Raw genomic sequence first — 17,149 nt, forward strand, 5'->3', positions numbered from 1 at the left:
CATGCCAAGCAGGGACTGCCTCTTGGCTGAGGGGTAGAGATTTGTTCTGTTTTCCGGGAGACAACGTTTCGAAATTCCCGGTAGGACATAATAGGATTGCAGCTTTTACCCTGAGAGACCCCAGTATAGACCCATGTGGGTTTATTCTTACACTCACAGTTCTACTGTGCACAGACACATACAAACAAAGCACACCCCTGTCACTTGTCCCCTTCCCTATACAACCATTTTCCATTTAGTGCATGTCAGTGTTTCACGAGCTTGTCACAGCACGCCTTGACAAACCTGAGTGAAACTCTTCCAGTCCTGCTGGTTTTATTGTGAAATTTGCAAATTTGGAATTGTTTTCCACCTTGAAAGGCACATTATTCGCTGGGCGATAGACGATAGATTGCATTGCTGAACCCTTGTGTCTCAGCCCTATTTTCATGGAGTGAGGTTGTCTTTCTTCACTGTGATCTGTTTCATGTCAGCCTTTTCCTCAGTCATCACGTTTCCTCATCTGGCGAGAGCTTCGCTTTCTGCTGTTCACATGATACATGAAACCTCATTTAAGCCTGGTCCATAATTCGCCGTGCGATCGTTGGCGGTGAATGCTGAAACCAGCCCAAACTAGCCAATCTACAACTCATTGTGAGCTTGTAGATCAGCTTTTTGTGATTTGTGATTTTTTTTTGTGATTAAAAAAAATATATATATCACACCTATGTGAACTGAGCAGTGCAGGCTGGCTGGCTGCCAGTGGTATTACAGCTGTTTGTACTCTAAACAGACTGACAGACATGCAGACATGCACACACGCGGCCGGTCATTGGAGCTGTTAGGCACTGCTCAAAAACATGTGTGTGGTGCATGCGTGCGTGCGTGTGGTCTGGGTGGGTGGGTAGGAGGTAGGAGGTGCGGGGGAGGGGGGGGGGGGGGGGGGTGCGGGGGCTGTGTGTACTTTCTCTTCCAGTGTCTTTTGAAACAGCAGTTGTAGGTTTCATAACTTAACCATTTTGATTGATTGATTGAAATATTTATTAACAGTTTGCAGAATTACAGTACATGTGGATTCCTATTGAATAAGGATCTAGGTCAAGGTATGCACGGGCATGCCTTTATTCAGGTACTAACATTATATAAATACACTATAAATTAGGATTCACATTCCAGGTTTTCATCTCTTGACATGAATTACATTGCCTGCTTTGGCTTGCTTTCTGTGTTACAGTTTGGTAAGGTAGGACAAGATAATAGTGTCGTTATTTACAGCTGTGTATGCATGTTTTATTAAAGCCGTTTATCTCTTTTCAGATTGCCACAAGCGTAAGAAGTCACTTCGGAGAAAGTTGGATTCATTATCCAAAGAGAAGAGCAAAGACAAAGGTAATGGGAATCTTGGTGTGACTCCTTTACACCAATATGCCCACGGTGCATCTCAATATGACATTCATCATCGTCATGTTTACACCATGATGTAATGACAGTGATGAGAAATCTTTTGTGCTACTTTTCCTCACGGACCGATAAGACTGGCCTACACGACGCAGTCCGTGATAATATTATTGTTAGTCTTTCCAACCCAGTGAAGATAAACACAGCCGCTTTTAGGATGGTGGGATAGCGACAAGGTCCTGCCGGACCCTTGTGTCCCCCGTCCAGCTGGGTCTTGTTCAGGCAGAGTGGTGGAAAAAGTACTCACATTTTGTACTACAAGTAAAAGTCCAAAATTCTAAATGTACTTTTGTACTAAGTACAAAATGTGTACGTTTTACTGTAGTAAAAGTACAAAATGTAATTAAAGTACCAAAAGTAGACAGTACTCTTTATGCAGAATGACTCATTTAAAGTTTTCAAATGTATCAAAATAATTAGAAAATTGCCTACCGTATCTACAAGCTCACAATGCATTGTGAGCTTGCGTCGCATCACAACACATTGTGAGCTTGTAGATCGGCCGAAATGTATATGGGACTGAAGTGGTTACTGTATGTTTTGCAATAATAATGAAAATATACAAATTAACTAGTAACTTAAGTTTTCAAATAAATGTAGTGGAGTGAAAGTACAATATTTGCCTCTGAGATGTAGTGGAGTAGAAGTAAAAAATACTGGCAATTGGAAATACTCAAGTACGCAAGTACAAATACCTCAAAATTGTACTTAAGTACAGTACTTAGGTATATGTACTCAGTTACTTTCCGCCACTGCTTGTTTCCCCCCGTCCAGCTGGGTTTTGTTTTCTCACACTCTCCGCCTGGTCAAGCCGTTGACAGTGGGAAAAGGCGCTCTTTGATCCGTCCGGAGGGAACTGTGTGTGGCGCTCACTGGAGCAGACGCACTCCGCTGTTTATACCCACAGAGTGAAAACATACAGTCAAGTATCCTTCAGAGGCTGCATGCTGGCCTGGCCGGAGCTACCACGCTCCTCAGCCCACTGGCGACAATGCAACGCGGGCAGGAATGTGGGGGTTTCTCTGTCAGCGGGGGGGGCGGTCGAGGGAATAACAAAAACAATCTTGAGAGGTGGCCCCGTCGTCATAGTCCTGTCCTCAAGGCATGGTCAGCCCCCTTCCTCTTTGCTCTGTGTTTACAGAGACACATATCAGAAAGTATGTGTGTTCCCTCTGACGCTGGAAATTGGATATGCGGCGGTCGGATCATATTGTTTTTGTTCGGCTGTGCAGTTGTTGCCGGCGATGTTAAGGGGGCATATCGTTCATTCTCACTTTAGGGTTCTCACAAACCACACATATAATAATAAACATGTTTAAACATGTTTCCTGCATCCAGCCAAACGTTTTTTTTATTTTATTCTTATCTATCTAAGTTGGCATTGACCTTATGCACAGTGTAAGATGCTCAATAGCAGAGGTGGAAAAAGTACTAACTCAAATGTATGTATCAATACTACAATATATAGAATACTCTGTGACAAGTAAAATTTAATAGAGTAAAAGCACAAAAGTATTGGCATCGAAATGTACTTAAAGTACCAAAATTAAAAGTACTATTAATTACGCAGAATGTCTAAGAATCTTTTACATTACGCAGAATGTATAAGAATCTTTTGAAAGTAGCAGATCTGCAAGATCAACTAGCAGGGCGGTGCCCTAATAACCGGGCCTAGCAACCGGGCCGATTCTAGAAATGGAAAATAGCGGGGCCTAAACGTCTTAGAACAACTATACTCGTCCTGAGCACCAAGCGTTTTAATTTGATAGGTCATCAAATTGAATGTATGTTTTGTTATAATAATCACAATCTACAAAGTAACGAGTAACTAAAGTTTTCAAATAAATGTAGTGTAAAAGTACATTTCTTTGGAAATTGGAAATACTCAAGTAAAGCACAAATATCAAAAAATTGTACATGGTATAGTACTTAAGTAAATGTACTTTCCACCACTGGTCAACAGATGCAGTGCTATGAACTCTTCTTGTCTCCCTGCGCTCCCCCACAACAGACACTTTGCCTCAGGCGTTTGGAATAGCGCTCTCACAGGTCATATCCAATGACTGTGCGCACAAGCAGCGCCACGAGCACCAGCGGGAGGGCCACAGGGACCCCAGTGACCTGATGCTGTCCTTCCTGCAGCTCACGTCTGCCTCCAAGAGGGCCAACAACAACAAGGACCTCTCCAGCAGCAACTCCTCCCTCAGCTCCACCTCCGAGACCCCCAACGACTCACCCCTGCCCAGCACGCCGGAGGCAGCACCGAGGACCCGCAGAAGGGTAACATACTGTAGGCTTTTTGCTGCCCCCAGTCCCCCCTGTAGAAGATCTGAGATCTTAGACTTAAGCTGCAACGCAGCTCCAGGGATTTAGTATTTTTGAGCGGTGTATTTTGATTTAGTATTTTTGAGTGGTGCCTCCACCCCCATGCAGTAACTCTGTCATTTCTCGAAGATTCTTTCCAAAAATAATCAGAGTACAGTACAGTAACTATAACAATAAATGTAAAGTAAGTACGTACATTTTATTCATAAAGCACCTTTCAATACAATGTTACAAAGTGCTGTACAGTGGTCAACAGTAAAACACATCAAAATCCTTACGAAATAAGTACGTTTTTACCAAGTTCTTAACAGTTTGACTGTTTTTTACGATTAACCCGCATTTTAATCAACCCCCCTTCACTGCCGAGATTGTTGTATTACCTTTAGAGCATACGCTGAATTATTTGGGCTTTTAATCCGCGAAAATCCATCAAAAAAAGCTCCCGTGGTTTGTTATGATCTGTGTGTAGCATCCACCATCTTGGTGCACCCGGAAGACGCACACAAGATTGGTTTCAATGAGGCGTTGCATCCAATGCATTTCCATTGGCCTCAATTTCCCAGAAGCCCTAGCAGCCCACAGCATGTGACGATTTCCGGTTTCGTCATTCACAGCGAAGGCATCCAGTCCATACTCCGCGACGAAGACGGATTTTCTTTTGATTCATTACATTACGGCGGATTAAACACATAAAACAAAAGGCGGGTATGTCCGATACGGCAGCGACATTAACCTGGAGTAATCCATTCAAGGCACGGAAACTGTTAAAACAGTCGACAGACTTATTGCAGGAATAATCAGAAGGCCTTCATCAGATGACCTGAGAGATCTCGTATTTGGCTTTGCATGCAGTAGTTCGGAGATGTATAGTGGAGCCAGCCCGTGTAATGCCTTATAGCTTATACTGTTATTAGAAGAATTTTGAAATCGATCCTGGATTTAACGAGCAACCAATGGAGTGCAGCAAGCACTGGTGTAATGTGAGATCTGCGGTTTGTGTTTGTGAGAATCCTGGCGGCTGTATTCTGTACTAATTGTAGTGTATGAATTGAGGAGGGGCCGAGGGTGGTGTAGAATCCATTACAATAATCAAGACAGACAGAGATGAAAGCATGAATGATTTTTTTCGAGGTCTTGGGAAGTGAGGGTTGGTTTGATTTGTGAAATGTTGCGTAGGTGAAAGAAACAGGACTGGGTGACTTTCTTTACATGGGACTCAAGGTCCATGTGGTTGTCAAAGAAGACACCCAGAGTTCTAGCGGAGTAATTTATATTAGAGGCCAATGGGCCTAGAGAGAGCCGAATGGCAATACTTTCAAAGCCTATGACTAATCTTGAGCTGTAGGAGGTTTTGGGCCATCCTATTATTCATTGCTGTAAGTCACGTAGGACAGTGAGTGTATTGATGTCTTGATGTTGAAATGTATAGTTTCACCGCTCAGTTCACACAGGTGTGATTTTCTTTCTCTTTTTGGTACAGCACTTTGGTTCAACACTGTTGTTTTAAATGTGCTTTAAAAAATAAAGTAAATTGGATTGGATTGGATTGGGATCCAGGTGGCAGAGGCTACTGGTTCCCTGTGATTATTTGTGACGGCTTTGGCACATATACTGTGTTCATCTTGTTACTGGAAGCTCACTCGGCCGTCACACACACCGCTGCAGCATGTGTTATCACTTGCAGCCGCATGACTGTTTACCAGGTCTGCGTGACTGTACCGTCTTCACCCGTCTGTTTCTGGCAGGGCGGGGTGTCTGTGGATTGCATCACCGACCTCGATGATAACCAGTCTCGGCTCCTGGAGGCCCTCCAGCTGTCGCTCCCCGCCGAGGCGGCCGGCAACAGGAACAAGCGCCGCGACAAGAAGCTGAGCCTCAACCCCATTTATAGACAGGTGCCCCGCGTGGTGGACAACTGCTGTCAGCACCTGGAGAAATACGGTACGCATCATCAAAGTTGAAAATGACTAAGCGTCTGTAAGAATACTACATTCGCCCTAGACTAGCCCTGTTTAATGACGTCTAGCCTGCCGTCTATTGCAGCTGGCACCCGCAGGATAACATATAATTCAATAACAAATGTGTAGTTTGTACAGTATGTTCAACATTAACCACTTAAGCCTGATTATGCCTCTGTTGTACGATGGTGTTGCACAGCAAAAATTGCCAATCTACAAACTCACATGGAAAATGCTCCCACAAGCTTATACATTTGCAATTTTGCTAACTGAACATTCTTGAATTTTGCCTATAATGACATGCCCAAAATAGGGATGCCAGGGTTAATGTGGCTAATGGGCGTGTGGTGTTGTTCATCATACGCATTTTGAAACGGCATCACCACCTAAATAGTATACTGTGTATGTACACTGTCCCTAGGCCTGCAGACGGTTGGCATTTTCCGTGTTGGGAGTTCTAAGAAGAGAGTGCGACAGGTAGGTTTCCTGCTGACATACTCTTATTTCAGGGGTGTGGGCAACCAGGTGTTTAAGATCAATCGGTGGATATTGAGGGGCTTTTTGGTTGATCGTGTAGCAATTTGAAAACATAGACAAAAACAACCTTTCATAGTATACTGTGGCCTGAATGTGAATGAATCATATGTGGAGTGGAGCAGTGTGAATTAACAGGAATGACCCTGGCAGCATATCACTGATCCACATGCATTACTAGGCCACTGCTACTTTTCAACCACAGTTGACAAGATGGGACCAGACAGCAGTATTCTGTATATGTTTACCCTACATGAAACTGGATCAAGTGCTGTCATCAGCATTTTAAAATCCCATACATTATTTTTGCATTACTTTTACATTTTACCTATTTACTTTTACCTATTATAAGGTTGTCCACCCCTGAGTTGCATTCAGTATGTAAACCGTATACAGTATTTAAAGGGATCATACCAGTTGTGCATTTAACCATTTGTACTTAATGTGTTGACCACAGCTCCGTGAGGAGTTTGACCAGGGATTGGACGTCCATCTGGACGAGGAGCACAGTGTCCACGATGTGGCCTCGCTGCTCAAAGAGTTCCTCAGGGACATGGCGGACCCACTGCTGACCAGAGAGCTGTATACTGCCTTCATCAACACCATGAGTGAGCAGTGAGCACGCACACACATTCACACACGCAGAGATGGGCAGTATTTGAAATACATGTATTTGAAATACGTATTTGAAATACTTTTTTGTATTTTGTAATTTGTATTTCGCTGAGATGGAAGAAATGAGATGTATTTTGTATTTAAATACATTTTTTGACCCAGTATTTGTATTTTGTATCAAAATACATTTTCAATATATTTTGCCCATCAGAGATGGGCAGTGTTTGAAATACATGTATTTGAAATACGTATTTGAAATACTTTTTTGTATTTTGTAATTTGTATTTCGATGGGGATGGAAGATGTATTTTGTATTTTGTATTTAGATACATTTTTTGACCCAGTATTTGTATTTTGTATCAAAATACATTTTCAATGTATTTTGCCCATCTCTGCACACACGCACAGACACATTCATACACACAAGGCTGGGTGATAGGACCACATATATTGCGGTAATTTTGACCAAATTTCTCTCTGTCGATTTTGCAGTGATAATATAATTTATTTTATTTTTTACTTGTTTAGACATTTATCTTTACAACAAACATATATACACATATTGTACTATGAATGGGCTATGTGCACACAGAATAACTCTTCCTACTTCCGACCACTTCCCTACAGGTGTTAACGATGATACTAATAAAGGCTCTGTTCCATTTAGTGTGCAGTGGTTCTTAAACTTTTTTAATTTCAAGGACCCCAATAACTCTGAGAGTGTACAAATGGAACCAAATGGACCCTTACACTCTCAGAGTCGCACACTACAGTGTAGCGGTTTGTTGGGGCGAGCTTGCGTCGGGGTGCCAGTCAGAGACCCAGTCTGACAAATTAGGTAAAATAATAACAGCCCCAACCACCGTACAAGGGATAGATAGATAAATAAATATATCAACCCCTGGAACAAACAGTAGACACACAATAATTCCATACAGAATCATAAAGGAAACACAAACAGACAGAGGACTTCATTTACCAGTGAGCAGTGTATTGTATGTTCAACAGTGAAACCAAACCCAAAATCAAATAATAAATGTTCAAATGTTTTCTTGAAGACAATGTTCAGTTCCCACGTCACTCACGTGTGAACCAATATGACGCACAAATAATGTTCAGGCATGCAACACCAGTATCAGACAGTTTAATGAATGTTCCCCCAAACAAATAAAAGAACAAGTCAGTCAGAACGACAGACAGTCACGGTCAGAGCGCTGTGTAATCCCTTACTGACAGTTGATGACGGTTAGCGTTTCCTCATCGAACCATCCGGGATGAACCACACAGTGTTGTCAGCGTCGCCAGCGGAAACCGGGCGTCGGACGAGCAGCCACACTCCGTCGGGGAAATTACTAACACTCACTTCTTGGAAGGTGTGGTGTTGAGTGTTGACTAGTCCCACAGCGGGCTACAAACTACGGACTGTTTGTCTCTCACAAGCCAGAGGTAGGCTACACACAGACACGACCAGCGGACAGCCGAGTTGACAGCTGTCAGTGTCAACAGCAAACTCCTCGAAGCGTGCTCCCGTTCTGTCCATTCATTCTCGAAGTGCACGGGCAGGAGAGTGTTAAAGGCGCAGAGCGCCACAACAGGCCTGTTTGACCTGTGAAGGAAGTAGGGAAGGGGGCCGAAGTTCTTTCCAAAACGGCGTGTGTGCATAGAGCCCATTGACATTGTTTGTGTCTGGCTTATATTAGTATTGATGGGGTTCTTCTTCCTCTGCAGTGCTGGATTGGTCTGACCAGGAGATGGCGCTCCAGCTGCTGATGTACCTGCTTCCACCTTGCAACAGCGACACGCTGCAGCGTCTCCTGCACTTCCTGTCCACCGTGGCCGCGCACGCCCAGGATAGCTTCGACAGCGACGGACAAGAGGTGGGCGACAGTTAATCAAACCAATCAATTTAATTGATTATACAAAATAATTATAATCAATTATCAAAAACACTGCGTTGTAAGACGAAGTATAACTAGATTATTAGATTATTGAAAAAGTAATCGATATAATATTCGCTAAGAAGATAATCGATAGTTGAAGCCCAGGTACAGGCTTTAGTTCCGACATACTATTGGTCCGAGTGTCAACCAAACCAACAACCTACCTCAAACCCTAACCTAACCCTAACCGCAAGCATGGAGCAGCGCATGTTCGACCGCATGTCCGACCGTTGTTCCCACATGTCGGATCTTTGGTGTGTCGGATCTGCGTGTGCATCCCTTGCAGCCCTAGTGTCAATTACTCTTTGATCGCTTACAAACTCTTGTGTGTAGGATTACTGGAGCAGTGAATGAAAGTTGTATTGTGGGGTCCCTGAAGGGACATGGGGACAGGGCCATGACGGTGCACATCAATCCTGCACGGGTCCAATTTTCGATACTCGTACCCGCCCCGCCCGTCAATCATCAGTTCCGCAACCCGCCCGTTACCCGTGATTTATATAAAGCTCGAAACCAGATCCGTCCCGCCCGTCAAAAGATTTACCCGTTACCCGTATCACAGACACCGATAGCTATCATTGACTTTATTTCATCCAACACCGCATGTGGTGTGGTGGTGGTGGTGGTGGGCGGCGGCAGTGTGTTGCACACGGAACGGAAGACATGTAGTTGACTGAGGCTACTGCTGCTTATTATCACAACATAAAGTTATATCATGATTTTGACCTAAATGGCATATTGGTATAATATATCAACAAGGAGAGGATGATAAAAAAAAGATTAGCCTGATGAGTCGACCGTCTTGATCCAAGGTTGTTTCAAACATGGCCATCACTCATCAGGCTAATCTTTTTTTTAACTTTATTTACACTTAGACAGAGTGACGCATTAGGCCAACATTACCTGGGTTAGCTTTACAGCTTGTGTTGAATGTTGGCATTATAATCCCTTGGTGTTTCATCAGCGCGAACGGAAATATAGGCTACAGTACAGGCTGCAGCCTGGTGATAAAAAGAGAAGGCGGTCTGTGGCGTCCTGAAAGACTATTGTCCACTCAGACTCTTAACCAACCCTAGTGTCCCTATTCTGGGCATGTCATAATAGGTGAACAATTCAGCAACAATAATATTGTAATTATTCGTTGAATGTTCGCATACTGTAGAGTTGTTTTTGGCTGCATTTCAGTTTTTATGCTATTTGTTCAAATTGACAGAAAAATAGAGCATTGTTTAAAAAATAAAATGTTCAAAGCCACCTTTAGTAAGCTTCCTAATTATTGTCCTTCAACATAATTTGAGGGTAACCCCAGAAATGTTTGCTCTAACATCAAAGTTAGCTAAATTCAAGCGTAATAATTTCTATTGTTAGCTTAGTGTCTAGAAGCTGTGCTGAAATTCGGGTGCACTTCGGGCATGCGCCAGAGATTCTCCCTGCAGGCCAGGATTACACACACAGACAGACATGCATTTATGGATAGATTACATACACCATTCATACAACGCAACCATACACAAAACACTAACTCATGACCTGTCTAATAATAAATTTCATGAGTTAGTGTTTTGTGTTGTACTGTAGTGTTTGTGTGAACATGTGAGATGAGATGAGATATACTTTATTAATCCCTGAGGGGAAATTGAAGTGTTACAACAGCATAATGTGACGCATAAAAGCTAAAACTACTGGACAGACAGAAGAATACAAAACAGACACAAATGGACATAATCACACAAGACCAGGACCACCAAGGACCATATACCATTTGGGGGGAGGCAGTTTTTATGCATTCGCATTGTGTAGGCTGATAGCAGTTGGCATAAAAGAAAGTCTGTAACGTTCCGTGTGCATCCTCGGGGGGAGTGTGAGTCTACGGCTGAAGGTGCTCTTCCTATCCCGCAGCACACCATGGAAGGGGTGCATAGCAAACATGTCAACCTGCCACCCTGTTGTGTTTAGAACTCCGGAAACAAGATGACATCTCTCAACTTGGCCACCATCTTTGGGCCTAACCTTTTACGCAAGCAAAAGAACTCGGACAAAGAGTTTGTGGTCCAGAGTTTTGCCCGCGCGGAGGAGAGCACAGCCATTATCAGCGTGGTCCAAAGGATGATCTCCACCCACGGGACTCTTTTTATGGTAAGCTATCTTTAATGAGCGCCGTGGAGTGCCAAATGAATTGCATTTGAATTAGAATCACAGAACACACGAGGGAACACAGGCATTCAATAGCCATTCCTCCTCTCCCTTGCATAAAATCTCACAAAGCGTTTATGGGGAATTCTCAAGCTTAATGGAGCGGAGCCACGTAATGAAATGTCAACATTGGCTTTATAAGTTTCGAGAAGGACTAAGCTCATTCAGATAGTCTCCCATAATACAAAGCTCCATTACGGTAAAGCTAATATATCCCCACAATTTGTTTTTCACCACTGAGCCTTGTAAAGTTGAGCTCAGTGAGTGGGCCTGGCTTCCTCCCAGGCTGTGTCAGATAAATAGTGAGTCATTTCAATGTTTGTCTGTGACCTTAGCTAGGGCTGTATATGTGTTTCTGCTCTTCACCAGAAAATCCAGAGGAAGAAATTGGTGTTGGCAAAAAAATTATTTCATTCAGCATTGGCACAGAATCATTTTGTCTCTGTTGCATACAGAGGTACTGTACTTAGACATTAGCTGAAACTTAGGGCACTTCCACACCTAAAGTTCGCTTAGAAGGTCCGGATCAAGGACCAAGTGTATTTGACACCCCTGTCATCATTTGATGTCTGATTCTCAATTAAGGCATGGAATCAAACCTTGCTGCAGTCTGCCCTTGTTACGAGGTTCAATGGAATTTCTCTCCTGGCCTCTCCAGGTGCCTGCTGACCTGCAGAATGAGGTTCTGATGAGCTTGCTGGAAACCGATCCTGATGTGGTGGATTACTTACTGAGGAGGAAGGATTCTCAGTACTCGTGAGTTTTGCCCTTTGTCTGTCTGTCTGTCTGTCTGTCTGTCTGTCTGTCTGTCTGTCTGTCTGTCTGTCTGTCTGTCTGTGCTGCATGCATACATGTCTTTGACAGTGGTTCTCAGACTTTTTGATGTCAAACCCGAAATTAAGAATTTCAGATGGAACCCCCCTTTCAAAATACAAGATTTGTGTTGTTAAAATGTTTAAAAAAATGATATATTTAAAAGAAAAATAGATTTACAGTACAAGATCACAACAAGATCATTGTTTTGAGCTTGTAGATCTGCTAGCATAGCCAGTGTTTATAAGGTCAAAGTGCTTAAATTGCTATATTAATACATTTTGCTGGCAACCCCCTCAAGGACCCCTGGGGTCAAGTGGACCCCACTTTTAGAACCACTGGTCTAAAAGAAGTCAGTGGTTATACCTTGTGACTGCCCCCTTGTGGTATGCTTTCGTAAGTCAGAATGCCAATTCCAAACCCCTAATCATATAGGAGTACCTACTGTACCTACAGTACAGCATCATGGAACCCTTCGTGTGTGTCTGTCTATCTTTACAGAAGCCCAGGCTCTCTGAAAACAGAAGAGTCCTTTTCTCTCAGTGACGACAGACGCTTATCAAGTGACTCCAACAAAGTCTCGAGTGGAGAGGTATCTCCTTATGACAACAGCTCTCCTGTCCTGTCAGACCGCCTGCTGTACAAGTGTCAAGGAGACAGTAGCCCTGACAGTAGCTCCGACAGGCTCTTCAAACTGCGTGCGCAGTACAAACACAGTGGCCATTCCACAGACAGACCTGGAGATACATGCACCTCTCCGACCATTGGTAAGGGTGAGCTCAGAATGATTTTGCATTAGACAGAAGATATATAATGTATTGAAATATGTATATTGCTAAATATGTTGACGCATCACTTGTTCTGTCTCTTCTTCCCTTTTGTTTCTGACTGTTAAGAGGACCACAATGACAGTTTCTGGGGGTCCTGGCATGTCAGCCAAGACTTTGTGGACCAGCACAGCTTCACCGGTAATAGAATCCTCCTTTCATGTTGTTGTAGATGGTAATGTAGAGATGGTAGGATAGTAAACGAATGGTCTTGCTCAGGTTCCCATGGCAATGTGTCGGAAAGTCAGTGCTATGGACGGTCAGAGGGGCTCAACAGGCACCAAAGTCACAGCAAGCTGTCTCTCGGGCGAGCCCGGACGTCGCCGGCAGTGTCAGGACACCGGACTCACCTCCCGGTGATGCGCAGCAGCAGTACGCCTCAAGAACGGAGAGGAGGACAGCGCAAGTCAGATTCCTCGTTACTTCAGCGACTACACAGCCTATGGGGAGCCTTCAGCTCGGAGGACATAGCGGAGAGGGAGAGACACCCGTACAGTGCTCCCCTCAAGGGCGAGACAGACCCTCAATACACCGAACCTCTCAGAGAGAGACGTATGTCTAACTCTAACCCGTCCCTTGTCATGCACCAGCCTGGAGGTCTGAGCCCACAAGTTCCTGAACAGCCACTTCAGAGGAGCAGTCCCGCTTCCCACACTGTGGACCCTGTGGCTGTGTCTGGGGCAGAAGAAAGGACTGGCCTTGACACTGATCAGTGCCAGAGTGAGAAGTGGCATATATGGCAACTGAGATCAACAGTTAATACAGATATCCTGACAGAAACTCTGGTGTGAGTCATGTACCCGTGACTCTATTTAAAGCACCATACTGACAGTCTGTCTTGTCCACAACTAACAGTATGCTTGACATTGCTGCCGACCATTTTCCAAAGCATACTGCCGTTTGTTTGATTTTGGAATAGTTACCAGATTTCACAGTTTTTACGCTACCAGCACAGTGGCCTTGTGGTTAGACTGTCCGCCCTGAGACTGCGATGTTGGGTGTTCGATCCCTGGCCGGGTCATACCAAAGACTTGAAAAATGGGACCCAATGACTCCCTGCGACAGACTAGCGTCATGTCCAGGGGGTGTACATCAAAGCTGCCTTACGCTGCAGAAACAGGAGATAGGCTCTGGCCTCATTGCTCGACTTACAGTTTTTACGGTGTAGAAGGTCTTTGACTTTGTCCATATTTCTTGTGGATGCTGCCAATAGGCCAAGGAAGTAAATCCCTGAATATGTTTCACATATTGTGAATTTATTTCTTTTTGTGTGTTTCACTTTTTTCAGCCAATTCATAATCTAATATTTACCGTCATGAAATTCTCTGCTTCACTCACTGGCTGACCGTTAAGAAGTTGTTTGTTGTTTTAATTTAGTGTTTAAAACATGGCCTAGTTTTTATTTATTTTTATTTTTTATCAATTAACATTTCAACTCATTTTGACGTGTTGCTATTTGACGTGTTGTGAGCTTGTCTGTCTTCTGTTTTCGGTGAAGAGATTTGGTGCGGAGGGAAACATTAAGGGGGGAAATATAGTCAATTGAGTGTATAGGGTTTAAGTTAAGCAGGTTCACTTTTGATACTGTATTGAAATGAAATGGAATACATTGGCTTCTTTGGAAAACAAAAGAACTACCTTATGCTTTGAAAAATGCCTTGGGCTAAATCTACCAGTCCACCAGGTATTTTAACTGCATCTGAGATATGTCAACAGAAGGGAATGTCTCTTGTTTTTGTCTGTATTCATGCTACAGTAGGCCATGTTTATATCTCGTTCATGTACAGCAGTTTAACCATGGGACTTTACTCCTACTGTCTCCTGAATAACAACAAAAAACTTGCATAACAACAGGTATCTAACAAAAAGTATGATGTTGCATTGAATGTGTCCTCTAAATATATTTAACTTATTGGACTGCATACTGTACCCAAAAGAAGATTGACAACTAAGCCTTCAGTAGAATATAACGTCTATGGTTTGTAGAACAATTGAATGTATACAGAGGTTATTGGTACAAAACCATTATGTTTTCCCTTCTTTACTGTATATCTACTGTATCCGAATGTAATGTTGGATAACGTCCTTACAAGTCAGCAGTCATTCAAAAGACATAAAACATTATAATCAGACTTTGATATTAATGATTTTATAGTGTACTTTGAAAGCCATGATTGAGCTATTGCCGAATCAGTAAACCTCGGTTGCATTTTGGTGTAGCAGCTCATCTTAGCAGTTCATGAATCATGATACATGTATATTGCATCATCTTCAAATGTCCAACGCAGCCACGCCCTCGTCTCTGGTCCCACTTGGAAGAAGCCGGCCTCTGAACATGGTCTGTAGACTCTGTACAGGGAGCAGGTGGAGGAGATTGTGTGTTTGGAAGTCTGCTCAGGATCGCCACACTCGCATGGTGCCGATAATCTGCCAAGGCCCGCTTCTTCATAGACGATTTGAAGCAGCTGATCCCAGTACGTAGGCCTTTCAACAGAGTCCATTGTGCCATTTTAACCACTTTCAACAGAAAATAACAGATCTACAAGCTCACAAAATAACAGATCTACAGGCTCATGTGTCGTGAAGTGACACTCCTATATTCAGCTATTATACTTTGTATGACGAAGTATATATCTGGTTAACTAAACATTTTCAGAGGGCAAACTGGATGATACATCTTGAGTGTTATTCAGTGTAATACAGTCAGATGTAACTGATGATTGGAACAAAATTGGCTCAACTATTACATTTGAACCCACTTTGTGCTTTGTATGCTTGCTATGCAGGAATGGTTATGGTTTTTCAAAGACAGTAATCATTTCCTGCCATATTTTCTTCCAAAGGCATACAATGTGGCTTTTAATCTATTCATAAACAATGATATTGGCCTTTGATGGCCTCCACAGAGACAGGCTGTTTGAACTTTTTTTATTTAATCATTACATTACTCTGTTTGTGATGTCTTATTTCCTTAAGCTCGGCGACATCAGAATTTATTTGTTAAGCTTTGGCTTTCTTTTAAAACAAAGAGGAAGCAATCAAGTAATTAATTGTATGATATTTTGCACAATTAATCTCCCTAATTCGAGAAACATTAATTTAAAAATTAGTTTTGGTTGGATGCACTTGGTGTGTTGACTGTTGAGAGCAATGATTTGACATATTGTGAGCTTGTAGATCTGTTTTCGGTGTTTGACACTCATGGCTGTTTTCGGTGTTCGACACTCATGGCGTAAGCAGCATCCATTTTTTGCCGATCTATGCAAGCATGAATTATGGAATACATTGGCTTCCTTGGTAAACAAAAGCTTTGAAAAATGCCCTGGGCTAAATCTACCAGTCCACCAGGTATTTTAACTGCATCTGAGATATGTCAACAGATCGCATTGTGTTGTGACTTGTGAGCTTATAGATCAGCTAATTTGGCAAAACAGTGGTGTACTGTAGAGGGAAAGCATCAGTCCAAGACCCAACTCAGGTCCAATTTACTAAGTCAAGAGAGTGTTTTCATGGTTAAGCTTTAGTCTTTCTTTGTGGTTTCAAACAGTAATGAAATGCAGGATGTTTATCTCTCTGACTTCCTATTAGACCCCATTCTACCTCCTCGAAGTTGACCACATCTCAGATCACTGCCAAATGTTCCAACAAATGACATCAGTAGGGTTTAATCAATAGGCCTAGTTATGTTTTAACCACATGAACCTAGCATTCCTATAGGCTGCATTTCTTAATTAACAAACAGTCTCCGAAAATAAAAGTAAATGTTTGGTGAAAATAGCTGCTGTACATGCTGTGTCACAAGCTGCAGTAGAATGTCTATTTTCAGCAAAGACTTAAGAGAAAAAAGGAAAAGGAGTAAAAGTACAAACTCGCAGGAGATCCCCGTTAACAAAGTGGTTGACTTTGACCCATTTTCTTTAAGTGGTTAAAGTCAATGGGTGGTGTGTGTGTGTGGGGGAGATAGATATTATTTATGGGGGAGATATGTATGTTTAAATATGTATGTTGTATGTTTTGCCTGTTTGCAGGATTGCTACTGTGCATACCAGTATTCATTTCTAGTGTTGGTCTATGAAAGACTTACATTAAGACGATAACCAGAACTGACCATTAGAGGGCAGCATGAGCTAAGGAATTGTGGCTGGAACGGTAAGAAAAGTCTCTTGCTAAATATTTTGTAAATAGCCAGGTGTCTTATGTGTCATACTCATAATTATCAGGCAAAAAGTCAGTGAAAAGTGCTGGATTGATCCTGTATAGGTGAAACAAATGCTAAAATAATTTTAAACAAAAATATCACCTAGCTGTTGCATCAGATTTCCAGAATGGGCACTTCTGTTATTTGTTGTATAGGTAGACCTACCCAATATTTTATTAAGAGATGATGATGATCATTATTATTGTTATGAATAACAGGAATCATTACATTACATTTGGGAAGTAATCTCTCCCACCGTGTTAACAAAACCCTCCTCGTGTTAGACAAAGTCAGGGGATTTCCTCAACA

At 42.6% G+C, this 17,149-nt stretch overlaps 1 protein-coding gene across 2 annotated transcripts in view; it reads left to right on the forward strand.

Moving 5' to 3' along the window:
- The window catches only part of LOC310866670 (rho GTPase-activating protein 6), a 40,544-nt gene extending 25,808 nt beyond the window's left edge, over window positions 1-14,736 (forward strand). For both annotated transcript variants that reach the window (XM_083776370.1, XM_083776371.1), the window contains exons 3-13: window positions 1,297-1,368; window positions 3,449-3,717; window positions 5,508-5,703; window positions 6,142-6,197; window positions 6,712-6,862; window positions 8,598-8,746; window positions 10,766-10,945; window positions 11,661-11,758; window positions 12,317-12,582; window positions 12,712-12,783; window positions 12,862-14,736. In XM_083776370.1, the coding sequence (XP_083632496.1) occupies window positions 1,297-1,368; window positions 3,449-3,717; window positions 5,508-5,703; window positions 6,142-6,197; window positions 6,712-6,862; window positions 8,598-8,746; window positions 10,766-10,945; window positions 11,661-11,758; window positions 12,317-12,582; window positions 12,712-12,783; window positions 12,862-13,433 (2,081 nt within the window). In that variant the 3' untranslated portion in view covers window positions 13,434-14,736. The remainder of the gene's footprint in view (window positions 1-1,296; window positions 1,369-3,448; window positions 3,718-5,507; window positions 5,704-6,141; window positions 6,198-6,711; window positions 6,863-8,597; window positions 8,747-10,765; window positions 10,946-11,660; window positions 11,759-12,316; window positions 12,583-12,711; window positions 12,784-12,861) is intronic.
- The last annotated feature ends 2,413 nt before the right edge of the window (window positions 14,737-17,149 follow it).

This window comes from Protomyctophum parallelum, assembly GCF_964188405.1.
Source record: "Protomyctophum parallelum genome assembly, chromosome: 11".
Classification (NCBI taxonomy): Eukaryota; Metazoa; Chordata; class Actinopteri; order Myctophiformes; family Myctophidae; genus Protomyctophum; species Protomyctophum parallelum.